This window comes from Myotis daubentonii, chromosome 18 (assembly GCF_963259705.1).
Source record: "Myotis daubentonii chromosome 18, mMyoDau2.1, whole genome shotgun sequence".
Lineage (NCBI taxonomy): Eukaryota > Metazoa > Chordata > Mammalia > Chiroptera > Vespertilionidae > Myotis > Myotis daubentonii.
In genome coordinates this window covers 25,456,987-25,474,441 of record NC_081857.1, presented here as the reverse complement: position 1 = coordinate 25,474,441, position 17,455 = coordinate 25,456,987, and the positions used below count along the sequence as shown (strand labels likewise).

General features: G+C 40.3%; 1 protein-coding gene across 4 annotated transcripts in view; it reads left to right on the top strand.

The window, feature by feature from the left end:
* DARS2 (aspartyl-tRNA synthetase 2, mitochondrial) overlaps positions 1-17,455 on the top strand; it is a 23,739-nt gene extending 6,284 nt beyond the window's left edge. For 2 of the 4 annotated variants that reach the window (XM_059674732.1, XM_059674735.1), the window contains exons 4-17: positions 1,277-1,378; positions 1,756-1,851; positions 4,004-4,127; positions 4,839-4,885; positions 6,724-6,830; positions 8,344-8,413; positions 9,319-9,498; positions 10,584-10,691; positions 11,842-11,904; positions 12,731-12,883; positions 14,316-14,534; positions 14,692-14,802; positions 15,403-15,478; positions 16,189-17,455. In XM_059674732.1, the coding sequence (XP_059530715.1) occupies positions 1,277-1,378; positions 1,756-1,851; positions 4,004-4,127; positions 4,839-4,885; positions 6,724-6,830; positions 8,344-8,413; positions 9,319-9,498; positions 10,584-10,691; positions 11,842-11,904; positions 12,731-12,883; positions 14,316-14,534; positions 14,692-14,802; positions 15,403-15,478; positions 16,189-16,403 (1,671 nt within the window). In that variant the 3' untranslated portion in view covers positions 16,404-17,455. The remainder of the gene's footprint in view (positions 1-1,276; positions 1,379-1,755; positions 1,852-4,003; positions 4,128-4,838; positions 4,886-6,723; positions 6,831-8,343; positions 8,414-9,318; positions 9,499-10,583; positions 10,692-11,841; positions 11,905-12,730; positions 12,884-14,315; positions 14,535-14,691; positions 14,803-15,402; positions 15,479-16,188) is intronic. The other 2 variants (XM_059674733.1, XM_059674734.1) reach the window with 2 other exon arrangements.

Genomic DNA, 17,455 nt, shown 5'->3' with positions numbered 1-17,455 from the left:
TTCCTACATTCATGGAGGGAGTCCAAATGCCACTAGTTCCATAGAGGGCAATTTGGCAACATCAAAACTAGAAGTGCATCTATCCTTTCAACCATCCCTTCCACTTCTAGTCAGTTATTTTAGAAGCCTCTTACACCTAGACTTACACAAATGCAAACTGACATAAATATAAGGTTTTTCATTGCAGGATTATTTTTAATAGAAACAAAACAATTGGGGAAAACCTAGTTGTTCCCCAATAAGAGAGTGACATAAAAAATGCACATCCTGAGAGCCATAGAAAAAAGGTTAAAGTAGCTCTTTATGAACTAATATGGAAAAAGAAAGGTATGTTGATAGAGGAAACAAAACAGGAGTGCTATCATCTGTATTAAAAAGGAGGTGTGCATGTGTGTATTTCATGATGTGTCCCTGGAAGGATCCGTGAGTGTCTGGGAAGAGAAACTAAAGGGCAAGGATAGGAGGGAGACCTCACTGTATATCTGTTCGTTTCCGTTGAAGTTTGAGCCTTGTGAAGGTACTACTTGCTAAAAATAATTACTATTAAAATTAGATGAAATAAAGCTCTCATCATAGTTGTTGGGCAACATTGGTTTCTATTGTAATGCTTATATGCCTAAGAAAAAATTTATTTACTCAGCTTTTAGTGTTTGAAATAAGAGCAATGAATTATCTCAGGATCTGGAAATGAGCATAGCTGACCTTTAGACTCCATTATTGCTGTGGGACTTAACTGACCCGAAGACTAACTCTGGAAACAGTTGCCTTTCAAGTATGTATGTGGGATTTGTTTGCATTAATCGTTTCTTTCCTTATTTCCCTTTAAGGAAAACATTGTTATACTCTTAGTTAAGAGTTTGACTTGCTGTATTAACTGGAGTCAAAATTGTGAGGCAGTTTACCAAGTTCTTTAATAAAGTCATTAAGGGCAGCCCCAGTATTTACAGCAATTAAGCTCTGAGTATTATCATTTTTCTAAACCAGGGGTGGGCAAACTTTTTTACTTGAGGGCCACAATGGGTTCTTAAACTGGACCCGAGGGCCGGAACAAAAGCATGGATGGAGTGTTTGTGTGAACTAATATAAATTCAAAGTAAACATCATTACATAAAAGGGTACGGTCTTTTTTTCAATAGTTTTATTCATTTCAAACGGGCTGGATCCGGCCCGCGGGCCGTAGTTTGCCCACGGCTGTTCTAAACCATAGACTAGAGTTAGCACAGATTACTTTAAATTCATGTGTTTCTTGGAACTGTTTTCCCCTCTTTTTCTGTAGTCCGCTGCTTCCGTGAAGAAGATTTTATGTGACGCCCCCATGGAATCTGTGGTGCAAGTGTCTGGGACAGTGGTTTCCCGGCCTCCAGGACAAGAGAACCCAGTTAGTATTTTAGACACTGTATCTGTGTAAATTTCACCGTATACACTTACACTGTCTGTCTACACATTCAGGCAACAGAGGCTGAGCACCTATTGGACATCAGGCACTAAAGCTCTGTAAGTTCTATGAATGAACCTGCAGATTTCAAAATCTTCACTATAAACACACACACTGATATAAATATGCATGTTATTTGTTAATGATCATATCAGCCACAGGTATGCATAAGAATGTCAAAATCATGTACAGACATTTAGACTACACACTAAGCACCTGTGTACTTTACATACATAAGTAAATCATGTATTTTACAAATGTTCATTGTGTACATATCCTGATGAGTAAATTTTTAAATAGGTCTCTTCTCTCTCTTTAAGAAAATGCCAACAGGTGACATTGAAATCAAGGTTAAAACAGCTGAACTTCTGAATCCGTGCAAGAAGCTGCCCTTTGAAATTAAGGACTTTATGAAGGTGCCATCCTCTGTTATTAATAAAACTAGTAGCCCTGCGCACGAATTCGTGCGCCAGTAGGTTGCTGCTGCCCTCCTGTAGCTCTCCACCCGCTGCCCTGCCCTCCTGTAATTCCCCTCTCACCTCCCCCCTCATAGCTTGCTGCCCTGCCCGCTCCTGTAGCTCTCTGCAGCCCACTTGTACCTCGCTGGCCCATCCTCCTGCTGATCTGTGATCTGGTCGTGAAGCGCTTGGTCATTACGCCTCAGGGTATAACAGCTAATTAGCATGTTCCTCTCATTACATAGGATAGAGCAGGGGTCCTCAAACTACGGCCCGCGGGCCACATGCAAATACAAATATTGTATTTGTTCCCGTTTTGTTTTTTTACTTCAAAATAAGATATGTGCAGTGTGCATAGGAATTTGTTCATAGTTTTTTTTAAAAACTATAGTCCGGCCCTCTAATGGTCTGAGGGACAGTGAACTGGCCCCCTGTTTAAAAAGTTTGAGGACCCCTGGGATAGAGTATCTAGAGAACGTTGATGACCAATAAAATGTTTTCAAGTTTTTTTAAGAAAAACTTTAACTTCCATGGCTTTAAGCATGTTGTTATAGATGTATCATGAATTGTTAGTTCCACAATTTCTTGATGAACCCTTCTTAAATAGTGACAATTCATTAAGCTGCTGGAGTTCCTAAACACGTGGACTGCTTATCAGACAGCTTGAAACATGATTCTGTCTTTAAGACTTGGGTTATTATTGCCCTGGCCAGTGTGCTTCAGTGGGTAGTGTCCACTGGGGTACCAAAGGGTCTCCGGTTTGATTCCCGATCAAGGGTACATACCTGGGATGCAGGTTCAATCCTTGGCCCGAGTTGGGGCAGGTGCAGGAGGCAACCAATTGATGTGTCTGACATCGATGTTTCTCTCTCTCTCTCTTCTCTTACTTTGGGTGTTACTGTGTTCATGTCTTTTTGCTGCTTGTTTACATTTTGAAAGGAAATTTATATCTAGCTTGGACATGGCCAAATAGCATAGGATATCTTGCATCTATTAAGTTTAAACCTTTAACAGTGAAAAAGTGTTGGCTTGATTTCCCAAGCATATAAATATTACTGTAATTCAGGATGTTCTTTACCAGTTTGAGGGGTTGATGAAGCTAGACAGCACTGGGTATGCAGCCCCAGATAAATCTTAGCTATGTCACAATTATCTATAGTTGTAGACCTGCATAGTCCGAGTGTGTAAACTGGTCAATACAAGGATTTTTAAATTAATTGCAAGGCCTCTCAGTCTCCCATTTTAAGTTCCCAATACTTAATCTTTTAGTTAGAAAAGGCAGTGTAATTACAGAGTTGGCCTTGGGGGGAGGTGGGGAGAAATACCCAGTTAATCTTTTAGAAAGATAAGTGACAGTTCTTCTGTTTCTAGTATCAAGGAAATAAGCTACATCAGGAAAAGGGCTTTAAATGCCCTTTTTTTTAAAATAAAAAGTTGTCAGCACAGAGATTTACAGCCTGGAAAGTAAGCAAAAGTCCCTCTGCTGTTCTTTGCATTTCTTACACTCTCAGTCCCATTCAGGTGATAAAGTTGTAGTTGTTTTTTACTCTAGTGTATATTATAAAGAGATCTTTGAAGACTCAATTACAGGTTTAACTGAATGGATAAATGTTTAGTATGATAGGCAAATTTCAGTCAGTGAAGGGTCACATTAATAATCCTATATAATAAAAGCCTGATATGCAAGCCGACCCAACGGTGGAATGACCGGAGGAACAACTGGTCGCTATGATGAGCACTGACCACCAGGGGGCAGATGCTCAATGCAGGAGATGCCCCCAGCCCACAGGCCCCAGGCCTGCCAAGGGAGGTGTCAGCAGGGGCTCCCTGATTGCCCCGCCAGTCGCCCCACAGATCAGCCCTGATGGCTAACCCAGGCCTAGGGACCTGTGCACGAATTTCATTCACCGGGCCTCTAGTCATGAATAAAAAATGTAAGCTCTGTGCCAGTAACAAACTTAGAAGTGGTAGGAATCAAGGGTGGCGGTGTGTATCCAAATGGTGGGAGCTGAAGATAAAGTTTTTGAAATTTCACACTCTGTATCTAAAGTTATTATCTTGTTAATATTTGAAAAAATATTTAAACATAAAAATCTTTAAATTTGTTTAGAAAACAGAGGCTCTTCGTTTGCAGTATCGCTACTTAGACTTGCGCAGTTTCCAAATGCAGTATAACCTGCGGCTGAGGTCCCAGATGGTCATGAAAATGCGGGAATATCTCTGTAATCTACATGGTAAGGGAGATGCCTGCATGTTCTTGGAGCTTTTTAGCATCTCTTCTGTTCTGTTCAGCAGTTTTACTGTATCCTCGCCTTAGCATCATTGGGTCCGATGTTGCCAGAGGTCTGGAATTCACTTAATGTGTAAAGCAGTGTTTGAAGTTTAATTTCCAGGTGTTTTGTCCTAAAGCATAATTTAGTAATTTAGAGCATAATTTCGCTCCCTACTGGGTCACAGATGCAGCCTTTTAAAGGTGATAGTGCATGTGACCTTAAGTATTTCCCATCACTACTGAAGGTCAGACAGCCCTTTGGTTGTTACACCTGTAACTTTTTAAAATTCTTTGTCATGCTTAAGTAGCATTTGTTGTGAGCTCAGAAATGTCATGGGAATTAAATTTGACTCTTTAATTAGTCCTGGGATCTTTTCCTACTATATGTATTTTATGTTATTTTTGCTATGCTAGCAGAATATTTAAAAAAGCAAAACAGTTCATAGACAAGTACGAATTATTTCATTACAAAAGTATCAACTTTATGAACAGAATAGGATTTCATGAAAATGTTCAGCTTTCTTCTTGGGTTTATAGAAAACCAGCATCAGTGGGCTTGGTAACTTTTTCAGTCAAAATTCCTAATTAAGGGTAGCCTCAGATTATTGTACTATACCATAAACATCATATTTGACAAATTCTATCTATTAAATTCAAATGTCTCTCTTTTTAGGGTTTGTGGATGTAGAAACACCAACATTGTTTAAGAGGACTCCAGGAGTACGTATGAACCTACTGTAATGTCCTATTAGTTAGGAAACTGGACCACTTTGCATTTATATTCACTTGGTTTTACTTCTTTTACTGCCTCCAGATAATCACATTATCCAGATTTTCTTAAGAGCTGAGAAAATTGCCAGTGAAGCAGAGGTGCTAACAGGCAAAGCCCTGTCTGTGTCCCACCTGCTCACATTCCATTTTCCCTCTGGGGATGTGAGTGGATCCTGTTGCCAAGGCCCCACGCTGCACCCCCACCCCCAACCCCAGTGTGTATCCCTCCCTCAACTGAGGTGGACACTTAAAGACCCTGAGCCTGCCCTTCTCACCTGCAGCAGGGCCTTAGGACCTCGGAGTTGGGGTTTCGCCATCCCTGCTCCATGGTCTGGGAGAGAAAACAGGACTTAGGGCTGAGCAGAAGTCACGCCTACTGCTTTGGGTACAGCAGCTCGTTGAACCAGGTCTGAGCATGCATTGTAGCCCTGTCTTCTCTAGGTCTCAATGATATTCACTTAAAAGGGGTTCATAGGCTACAGTTTCCAGGACCCAACACACTCCCCAATCCTTGGATTTGCATTGGGTTTCCCGGGCATTTTAATTCAGGATGAACCTTTTCACATGGAAAATGCTAAAAGAAGCTTAGGAACAAGTAAAATAGCATCTTCTAGCCATTCAGTCCATAGTGATGTTGAAGAGTTGAGTGCAAAAAAGCAGGGTGGGAGAGGGTAAAGAGGGGATAAATGGTGGTGAAAGGAGACTTGACTTGTGAACACGCAGTGCAATATACAAACGATGTATTATAGAGAATTATACACCTGAAACCTATATAATTTTTATTGACCAACGTCACCCCAATAAATTTAATTTTTTTAAAAAAAGAGTTGCGTGCAACAACTGTGAGGTAGATGAACTAATCTGGGAATATTAGAAATAGGCCGGGACAAGGCCACTCATACTTCTTCAGAATCCTTTGGACTGTTCTCTTTTATTCTAAATGTCAAAACTAAGGGGGGTAAAAAGAAATGGGGTTTTGATTGGTCATTTTAATGTGGGTTTCGTTGAAGTCTTCCTTTAGGTCAGTGATGGCAAACCTATGACACGCGTGTCAGAGGTGACACGCGAACTCATTTTTTTGGTTGATTTTTCTTTGTTAAATGGCATTTAAATATATAAAATAAATATCAAAAATATAAGTCTTTGTTTTACTATGGTTGCAAATATCAAAAAATTTCTATATGTGACACGGCACCAGAGTTAAGTTAGGGTTTTTCAAAATGCTGACACGCTGAGCTCAAAAGGTTCGCCATCACTGCTTTAGGTCCTTTAGTTAAACTATATTTTTCCTTAAAAGAAAAGGGAGTAGAAAAAATTGTATGGGTCAATATTTTGAGATAAAAATCTTTGTATTCTGTTTGAGTTTTCTTTGAGTTTTATAGATGCAGATCAATAATGAATTGGTTCCCTAAATATAAATCCCTTGTTCATTAAGAACTGACATCTCTAAACCTTGATGTTCAATCTATTTATACAATATCTGGACTTATAAAACTGTAGTTTAATTTTAAAAAGCAGGTAGGAATTATGTGAATAGGAATTGAGAATTCATTTCAACAAGCATACATTTAATACCTACTATATCCGAACATTTAAAGCCTACTGTGTGCAAGCCTTTAGGGGACTAAAAGGTGAACAAGAAATGATTTCTGTCATTTGAGGACTTTGCTCATTGCATCATTTAGTTCATTGATGAGCTGAAGTGTCAGCTTCCACCAGTTCTTGGGTTTGTTTGTTTTTTAATAATGTCTCCTGTCTCTCCCTCCCCACCCCTCTCTCGTTAAAAGGGTGCAAAAGAGTTTGTGATACCGTCCAGGGAACCTGGAAAGTTCTATTCTCTCCCTCAGAGTCCACAACAGTTTAAGCAGCTTCTGATGGTTGGTGGTTTAGACAGGTGAGCTTTCCTTATGCTAGTAGTTGTCAGGAAAGGAAAAGTGGGACAGGAAAAGGAAAAGGAAAAAAAGTTGCCTGCATTCTTTTTTTTTTTTTTTTTTTTAATATATTTATTTCAGAGAGGAAGGGAGCGGGAGAGAGAGATAGAAACATCAATAATGAGAGAGGCCCTAGCCGTTTTGGCTCAGTGGATAGAGTGTCAGCGAGGAATGAAGGGTCCCGGGTTCGATTCTGGTCAATGGCACGTACCTCAGTTGCAGGCTCAATCTCTGGTCTGGAAGTGTGCAGGAGGCAACCAACCAATGTTTCTCTCTCTGTCTCACCTCCTCATTTCCACTATCTCTAAAAAAAAAAAAAAAAAAAAAAAAAAATCAATGGGAAAATATCCTCTGGTGAGATTAACAAAAAAATTTAAAAATAATGAAAATCATTGGTAGGCTGCCTTCTGCACGCCCCCTACGGGGCATCGAGCCTGTAATCTGGGCATTTACCCTTGACCAGAATCACACCCGGGGACCCTTAAATCCGCAGGCCAACACTCTATCTACTGAGCCAAACCAGCTAGGGCTACCTGAACTCTTAAAAGAAGGTTAGAAAATGTATGAGCATTTGGGAAATATATACAAAACACTCTAAAAATATGTAGTCATTCTTTAGTAAAGATTTATTGGGTGGCCACTGTGTGCAGAGCTATAAGCTAGTAAACGTGGCAGGGGATTCAAAACAGAATAGCTTTTGCTCTCAAGGAATTAATGAATCTAGTTAGACAGAATAGGATAATAAATAAAACCAACTGAGATAAACAAAAAAGGAGTGCATTGAGAGTTGCAGGGTGGATATTAAGAGGTTTGAAATTATATTGTTTGGGAAGTATAGAAACTTTGTGAGCTGGGTCTCCTGGGACAGAGTTCATTTCAGCAGATTGAGCTGAAAGTTGAATGGCATAGCACAGGAAAGCTCAAGTGTATTCATGGAGCAACAAGTAATTCAATTTGGCGAAGGCACAAGAGTCTGTGTGAAGAAGCATGAACCGCCTTGCATGCCAGTCTCATTTGTAAATATCCAAAGGTGCCATTGTATATTTCTAAAGCAATATATAGAATAGTTCAATTCTGGGTCAGCTGTGTATGTACCTGATTAGATTAGGACAGTGGTCGGCAAACTTCGGCTCGTGAGCCACATGTGGCCCTTTGGCCCCTTGAGTGTGGCTCTTCCACAAAATACCGACTTCTGCGCATGGGCCACGAAGTTTCAATTGCACTGTACGTGCGTGCCCGCACATGGTATTTTGTGGAAGAGCCATACTCGAGGGGCCAAAGAGCCGCATGTGGCTCGTGAGCCGCAGTTTGCTGACCACAGGATTAGGGCATCATAATGAATTTTTAAATTTCTTATATGCCCTTTAGATACTATAATTAATTTATCTCATAGCCTACACGGCCATGAATTTTGGGGGAAATGTGTGTATGTCTTATTAGAATCATGACTCAATTCATGCTATTTTTCTATTGTAGATATTTTCAGGTTGCCAGATGTTATCGAGATGAAGGCTCAAGGCCAGACAGACAGCCTGAGTTTACGCAGGTACAAAGCTATATTCACTTGTTTCTTACTCATGCAGCCTCACTACAGCCGTGTCTCCAGACCAGGACAGTAGTCAGATAGACTTCTCATTACATTTTATCCATCAGATATTTAGTGAAACTGGCCTACAGTGGAGGCATTCATTATTTAACTTTTGACATATTTCATGTGTCCTTTTTATAAGGATTTTGGCCACCAACTAAGGGATGCCAAAGATCCCATAGCATTTTCATAGTCATGATAAAGTTCTTAAAACACCTCTTGTACATTAAGGACTAACAGTTCTGTATGTTGATATTTACTCTGCCTACTCTAGGCACTCATCAGAGCTGCTATGATTTGGTTTCTGTTTGGTAGCATATGAATCTGTGATGAAGCACAAAAATCCTAAGTTTTGAAGGTGGACAGCCTGGGATCAAGTGTAGCTTTACTACTTACTAGCTGTACATCCACGGACAAGTGACTTAGCTGCATGAGGCATGGGTAGTCATAGGAACTAAACAAGGGGATGATGTATGTAAGCATTCGCACAGTACCTGACATAAAACAGATGTACAGCCCTGCTAGTTAGCTCAGTGGTTGAGTGTCGACCTATGAACCAGGAGATCACAGTTCAATTCCTGGTCAGGGCACATGCCTGGGTTGCGGACTCTATCCCCAGTAGGGGGCGTGCAGGAGGCAGCGAATTGATTCTCTCATCATTGATGTTTCTATCTCTTTCTCCCTCCTTCTCTGAAATTTAAAAAAAAATTTAAACACAGATGTACAATAATATTAATTCCCTCCATGTATTAAGTACTTATGTCCAGAATCCTGTGGTAACTTAAAACCAGAGAAATATATGAATATGTACGTAGTGATATTATGGCTGTTCAAGTTAGTTTCCATGTGTTATTTGGTTTCAGATTGACATAGAGATGTCTTTTGTAGACCAGCCCGGGATCCGGAGTCTAATTGAGGGTTTGCTCCAGTATTCCTGGCCCAGTGACAAAGGGCCTGTAGGGGTGCCTTTTCCTTCTATGACTTTTGCTGAGGCTTTGGCCAGCTATGGAACTGATAAACCCGACACTCGCTTTGGGATGAAGGTACTTTTGACGCTTCTGTTTCCCAGGTCTCTGCCCCCAAATACTCCTGCAGTCTTTTGAACCACTCTGAAATGTACAACCAGTTGCACACACTGTTGTATCATATTTTCTGTTGTTGCCTTAGCTTGTTACCTTTGTTGTTTTGGAGCTACAGCAAGAGAGGATAATAGTCTGTTAGCATCGCAATACCTTTTTCTATCTACTATGTTCCAAAACCAATTTTCAGACAGCAAGATTCTTGCTATAAAGTTTATATTATTGATAAATTATCAATTATATGGACACAAATGATAACTTGAAAGGAAAAACAAAAAACCCTCTTCTTTCCTCTTCAATTTTTCTTAAGCCAACTAAAATGGCACTTGGAAGGCCATTAAGAGATATTTATCCCTTTTCTGTAGTATTTAAAGAGCTCAAACCTATGGAAAATTTTTTCAAATTATTAAGGTCAATACATATTTAACTATAAGGGTCAGGGGAGGATGTACGTGGCGCAGTTTCCGTTGGCAAGCCTCTCATTATTTGCTCTTAGATTGCAACAGCCCTTTGTCTGTGTGATGCTGGTGACATTACCGCATCTGTTCTCAGTTCAGATGCCTCAGAAATTGAGTCCTGCCTCGTCTACAAATAGGCAGTGCTCAGTTCTTAGATTGAAAAACATTTGCTACACAAAGTCCTAACTGCCTACTCACAGCTGATGCCAAAAAACAAAAATTTAAATATTCCAAAACAAACACTCCTTGTTTCTTGTTTTGGAATATGGAATAGTGGTTTTTAAGTCAGGCTGCTTCAGTTGTGCTTCTGCCACTACTAGCTGTGTCATCTTGGGCAAGTTTTTGCCTTCTCTGTGCTTTGGTTTTTGCATTTATTAAATGGGGATAATAAGAGTGCCTCCCTTATACTTTTGTTTTACGGATGAGATGAATTAATACTATTGAAGAGTACATTAGCACAGGCCATAGTGCCCAGCCCATCCATGACAATCACTCTATATGAATGCACTTTGTAGATGTTAACAGCTCTATTTTCTTTAAAAACTTGTTTGTAAATGTTTTAGTTACCCTTTTTTTTAACCCACCTTCCAGATTGTAGATATCAGTGATGTGTTCAGAAACACAGAGGTTGGATTTCTTCAAGATGCACTTAGTAAACCCCAAGGAACCGTCAAAGCCATACGCATCCCTGAAGGAGCAGTAAGTGAGGCACAATTCTGTGTGTTCTCTAGAACCTGTTTATGGGGAGTAAATATGTTCGACATGGGCATGTCTAAACTTTAGAAAGGACAGTCTTCTTTAAAGGGGAATATAATCTATTCAAATAAACTTAAAAATTGTTTTTTAAAAAAATGAATACTTACATATCTTTATGTAAAGTCTAAAAGTGTCCCTAAAACTATGGAGAACAATAAAACCTGATGAATATGACTTTATACTCAAGATCTAGAGCTTTTTTTATTTTTTTCCCCTTTTAAACATTGCTGTAAAGTACACCTGCTTCATTTGGGGTCATTTCCACTAGTGATGAGCATAACATCGTATTCATATTCTGTCTCCAACCTCAGTTTGTCCAGAGGCTCTCAGCTTAACCCAGCACAACCCTTGTAATGTTGGGTCTTGAATAAGATTACTATTTTGAAAGACTACTCATTTGGATATATAAGAATATTAAGTATATTCAACCTGGGGATAAGAATTTAGTCTCTTAATTACTTCATATGTCCAGTGGAAAGTAATGTGGTGTCCATACTCTAGTCCAGACAGAATGAATGTACTCAGGTGAGCTCTGTACAACATATATTGTTGTCATTATTTACCCCAATTTGAGGATGTCCATTCTTCCCCAAGTAGCTGATCAGACCTGCTGGGTCACGAACCCTGACTCCTCCTTTGTGTATCTCCCATACCTACTTAAGTGGCCTATGAATATTAGTTATGATGATATTGTCTTACTTAGAAAGACACTGAGATAATTTACAAAAAGTAAGATATAAAGAATTTTAAGAGATCTGAAATAATTAAATTATGAATCTTCGTATTGACCTGAAAGTTATATTTTCTTTCACAATTCAGAATGTAAAAATTAATTTGGAACATTTATCCTGCATATTACATGGAATACATGCACAGCTATTCCCAGTGAGACTTGCATACAGTGTTTGGGAAAAAATAAGCCCTATAACAAGCTTTAAGTTTTCATTATTTGGCAGCAGAAATTAAATTTGTATTTAATCCTACTCTTGTGATGGAAAGACACAAAATATATTTGTATTCCCTTTGCTATCATAAACATGTTTATGAAGCTAAGTGTCATACTGTTGAGTTTACTTTGATTTTCTTTCATCAGAAATACTTAAAAAGGAAAGACATTGAATCCATTAGGAAATTTGCAGCTGACCATTTTGATCAGGTAAGGATTAATTAGAGCAGGTTTTTTCCTGTCTTTTAGGGATTCAATATTTTTAACTAATAATTGCTTGAGCTCTTTCACCAACGTTAGTTTTGAGGATCTTGTTATTTCAGATCATTCTTCTACTTTTCCTTTTTATTTTTAAACTTAACCTTACCTCTGGGTATAGTTCTAAGACTTAAACTTAGTTGAACTCACCATTAATCAGAATGGAAGTTCAACCATAGCTTTTTAAAATAAACAACAGTACTTTAATCTGGTTAGGAAAATAAATAGAGCCCCGTGTGTCCAAGATGTAAATGAAAGTGTGGCGGGCGTGAAGGAAAGCCTGAATTAATTGTTCCTCCTGTACCCTTTTTAAAAATTCTGAATACAACTTTGATAGACACCTGTCTTCTGGGCTTGGTTAACGGTAGAACTAAAACGGGAGGGGCAGGAGTGGAAATGGGCATTCTTAACTCCCACAAGAAGTGGAAACTGCCTCGGCCATTTTGGAATCAATGACTTTAAAAATAGTCATGTTTTTTTGAGTCATTAAAATCAGTGAAACTTTGAAGAAAGGATCTAAAATATAAGACTTTATGCTCCATTCACTTGCAACCTGCCAAAAATTTGCAGAAATCTCATCTACTGACATCCCTCCTGACCCTTCATTCTCATTGTTTTTCGTTATGAGATTGCTTTTTAAATTCCTTTAGTATCATTTTGAAGGGGTTCAGGAGGGACTAGAGATAATCTCATGTAAGTTTTCTTCTATTGGGAACAAGAAATCTTTATAAGAAAACCCCACTTTTTTGAAAAATGTTAATCTTTTTCTTTATCACAGGAAGTCTTACCTGTGTTCCTGAAAGCCAATAGGAACTGGAATTCTCCGGTTGCTAAGCTTGTGATGGAGGAGCAAGGACTGGGCCTGATCAGACGAATGGAGAACCAGGAGGAGGACGTGGTCCTGCTAACGGCCGGAGAGCACAAGAGAGCAGTAAGAGAAGTTACCTCCACGCTCAGTGCTGCTGGGGTTGAATGGAACCCTCTTCTCCTGTGCAATTAGTACACATTTGGAATTGACTGTTAATTGCATTAAATGGAGCTGCTCTGCATGAGTTTTTATATGAGTAAATATCTTCTTCTTTTTTTTAATCCTCACCTGAGGATATTCTTTCATTGATTATTAAATATCAATGTGAGAGAAACACATCAATTGGTTGCCTCCTGCATGCACCCCCACCAGGAGCGGGGGGAGGAGCCTGCAACTGAGGCACATGCCCTTGACCAAAACCGAACCTGGGACCCTTAGGTCTGCAGGCCATCGCTCTATCCACTGAGCCATACTGGCTAAGGCATATGAGTAAATGTCTTTCAGCACTTTATAATGCACTGTATAAAAACTAATTTCTTCCCAGCCACTACCCTCCATGGGTACTGCTCATACACTGGCTGTGGTTCTGATTAGGAAAGCCACTTAGGTAGAAGGCTATTGGGACTCGATGTATAACTATGAGAAAATATTTTCATTTTCAAAGTTTTGCAAATTAAGAAAATTTGATAGTCACTAACTTTTATACATAATGCATTCCTGAAAATGTGGAGGACAGGTCAGACTGCTGGAGGGCTGCTGGCTGGCAGACACTTGGCCCTACTTGATCGTGGCAGGATCCTCTTCCTTGGAGCAGCCGCTGGGAGGTGGTGAGGGCTGCCAGGCACTGGCCAACTCACTGTTCATCAGCAGAAACACAGCAGACTGGATGTAGCTGAATAGGCCATCGTAAATATGCAGAAGTGGTATAGAAGTCAAACAAATACTGGAACTATACTGTAAAGGTCAAGAAGTACCACTACTGTTACTATTATAAAGAGAACTAAGGCTGAGAAGTTAAAAATTTGCACACACATAGCTGGGATGTGGAGGAGCCAGATTTTTTTCCTAACCCTCACAGTCTGGTTCCCAAAGGTGTACTCTGAAGTTAACCTCTAATCCACCCAGCCTTTCTCCTAGCAGCATGCATCGTTGAACATTAAGTACATGCCAGGCACTCCACACATCCTCATCACACCCTTCAGGGCAGTAAGGAAATCATGGGAGCAGGTGCCCATGATCTTGCACCGTACACGTCTTACCTCACTGTGTTGTCACCACAGCCTTCTGGAATAGATACTTTTATCTCCATTTCACTGTGTCAAAGGATGCAGAGATGTTAGTAGCAAACAGATCAGACTCAGGTCCATCCAGCTGATACCTGTGCTCTCCATTCCCCAATCACTGAGGGTGACAGTCCTTCTCGGACCATTGAGTGTGTCTTCTATTACTTGGCTAATCCTTTCTCAGAGGATGGCCTGGCTTTAGAATCCACATCGGTCATTGCTGACGACTCTGTCCCAGCAGTTACCTCAATGTTCCTACCTTCTGTTTGCAGTGCTCCTTGCTGGGAAAATTACGGCTGGAATGTGCTGACCTTCTAGAAGCAAGAGGAGTGCTGCTCCGTGACCCAGCTCTGTTCTCTTTCCTTTGGGTGGTGGACTTCCCACTCTTCCTTCCCAAGGAGGAAAAGCCTGGGGAGCTGGAGTCAGCCCACCACCCATTCACGGCTCCCCATCCCAGTGACACCCACCTTCTCCACACTGAGCCTGAAAAGGTACCACATCTGTGCTTGTAAATCAAAGGAACTGTGGGAAAAAACAAAGCAAAGAACTTCAGATTTCAGTCTGACCCAGTTCTGGAAGCCCCAGAAGAAACTGTCGGTTTGAGTCAGTAGTTAACATTCTCTAATGTCGAGACTCTGCATCTTGTAGGTCCGTAGCCAGCACTATGACTTGGTTTTAAACGGCAGTGAAGTAGGAGGCGGTTCTATCCGAATTCATGATGCACAGCTCCAGCGCTACATCCTGGAAACGTTACTGAAGGTAACATGTTCTAACCTGGCCTTGTTTGTGTCTGTTAAACTTTGTAATGAATGGAGGATTCACTAGATACAGGATAGTAGCAGCTTCTCTCTCTACCTTCAGTGTAAGTCTTTGAAAAGTAGGTAATAGCTGTTTGGCAGTGCTTACTATATGCCAGACACTGCTTAAGTACTTCATAGGCACTGACACGTTTAATTCTCAGATGAATGCCCAAGTCCAGTGGTCTGTTCTTGGTCACCAAATTCAATGGCCCGTTCTTTGCCCTTAATCTCTCCTACCTCCCAGCAGCATTTGACACTGTTGCTTCCTAATATCCCCCCTAGTCCCTTGACAGGACAATTCCCTGCTTTCATCCTACCCTTTGGAGCCATATCCTTGGTCTCACTGTTTGCATTATCAGTATAATAGCTGCATTTACTGAGCACCAGGCATTTCTCTGCATGTTTTCATATCTGTGACTTGTCACATCACCTTGCTCTACTCTAAACCTCTTGAGGTCTTTTTTAACTCACCTTTGTTTTCCCTTTCACACCTAAACGCACTGTGGCGCTTAGTGGACCCTCGGTATGTATTTAAATGGAATTATCTTTTGAATTTCAGGAAGATGTGAAATTGCTCTCCCACCTGCTCCAGGCTTTAGATTACGGGGCACCCCCTCATGGAGGAATTGCCTTAGGTAAAGTCTGCCCTTTTTACAAGTCCAATTTCATTCACTGCACTGAAATTTGAGCTCAGCTTAAGGGGGGTGGTGGATGGAGGAATAAAGGAGGTAGGGATTGAGCCCAAGGGTTCTACAGAATTTGTTTCGTTTTTATTTACCGTTATAATGCTAAAATTTAACTGATCATTTGCATTTGAAAGATTAATAGAATGGAACTCTATGGTCTTAGCTCAAATCCCTGGGGGCTCAGACACCTTGGTAGGAGCCTGGAAGCCCTGCTGCCTAGCCCCAGCTTGTGTGAGTAGGATTGTGCAAGGGCCCTTCTGATGGGTAAGGATGCTCACCTTGCTTCTTTTATCAAGGAAGAGTGTGAAAAATTCCAGGAAGTTCACTAGACTATGGACCCTCAACCACAGGGACCATCTGTGTTCTTAGAGACTCCTACACAGCACCTAATTTTGTTTAGCCTTTAGTAAGCCCTTGCTAAAGATATTACCTGCTGTCACTATTCATCCCAGTCGATGTGACTGAGTATTTTTCAGTCCTGAGCATCTTCTGAAGTGAGATAAAAGTAACCTCAAAAGTTCCCTAAAAAGGCAGGGAACTATGCCTGGGTGCAGCTTGGCAAAGATTCTTATTTAAACGTTCTCTGTAACCTTTGTAGAAAAACGAAGCCACTCCCACCCGCAGGTTACGTTCTCATCTGTTAACTGTTTTACTCACAGGGTTAGACAGACTGATATGCCTCGTCACTGGAGCGCCAAGCATCAGAGACGTCATAGCCTTCCCAAAGTCCTTCCGGGGGCAGGACCTCATGAGCGATGCCCCAGATTTTATCCCTCCTGAGGACCTGAAGCCCTATCATATTCAGGTCTCCTGGCCAACAGACGCAGAAACAGAAAAGAACTCATTGAATCCTCCGCACCATCCAGAAAGCTGAGCTTTTGGGTTTCATCCTCTGCTCCCTCTAGAGTTCTGCCAAAGATCTGACACGTCTTTAGGTGGAAGGATTCCAGCCAACATTCTTTACCACAATGAAGAAACAGTACTCAATCTGGACCTGATAACATGCATATTTAGGATTTTTGTTTGGGACTTTTTTGAAGTTTCTTTTCACTTGGAGAGATGCGAAAGATGGCTCTTTGTTAGAATAATGTAATGGCTAAGCATCTTCTGATCATGTTTTCCCTTACCCAGAGAGTAGGTTGTTCACTTGGGACAGAAGTAATCAGATCATGTGTGAATTGTGAGAAAATATTTGACCCTTTAGACTGGTGAGTTGTTGGTGGAGTCCCTTTAACCAGCTTCGTCAAGAAAATCCTGTAAATTAAGGGGGACAATCATCATAATATAGTGAAAAGCAACATGATAAATGCCAAATATCACTGAAATGAAACTCACAAAATCCCAGTCATTGCTTCACTTTGAGCAAGTTACATAGGCCTTGCTTAATCTCCCTCCTGCTGTGTGAAATACAAACAGAATTTGTCTGGCTGCCTCATAGGGCTCTTCTCGCCAGAATCAGATCACGTACGCGGAAGATAATGTGAGTAAAAATGCTTTGGAAAATTATAATGCATGACACAAATGTATGACTGTCCACCCATCTGTAAACAGAAACAGGTACAGCTGTGGATTTTATAATTTAAGATTAAACAAAACTGATTACCTGTAGTAAAAGAAAAACAGTGTTTATTCATCAGTATTGATTATACTTCTATTTTTTTAAGTAATCCCTGAATACCTTTTCCTCAATTGTACTAAAAACATTTACCTTAGACCAACCTCAAATGTGTAAGAGTGAAAAAAAAAATGTGTAAGAGTGAATACTGAGGCTCACTATGATTTTCTTATATTGTGTGATTGGGGTTAAAGGGGGACACATGTAATATTTTCAATAATAAAGATTTAGTTTTTTTTAAAAGCTTACCATTAATCATTATAAAAATGGGAACAAGGGAGGCCTGAATAAAATTGTTCTTTTTGACATTA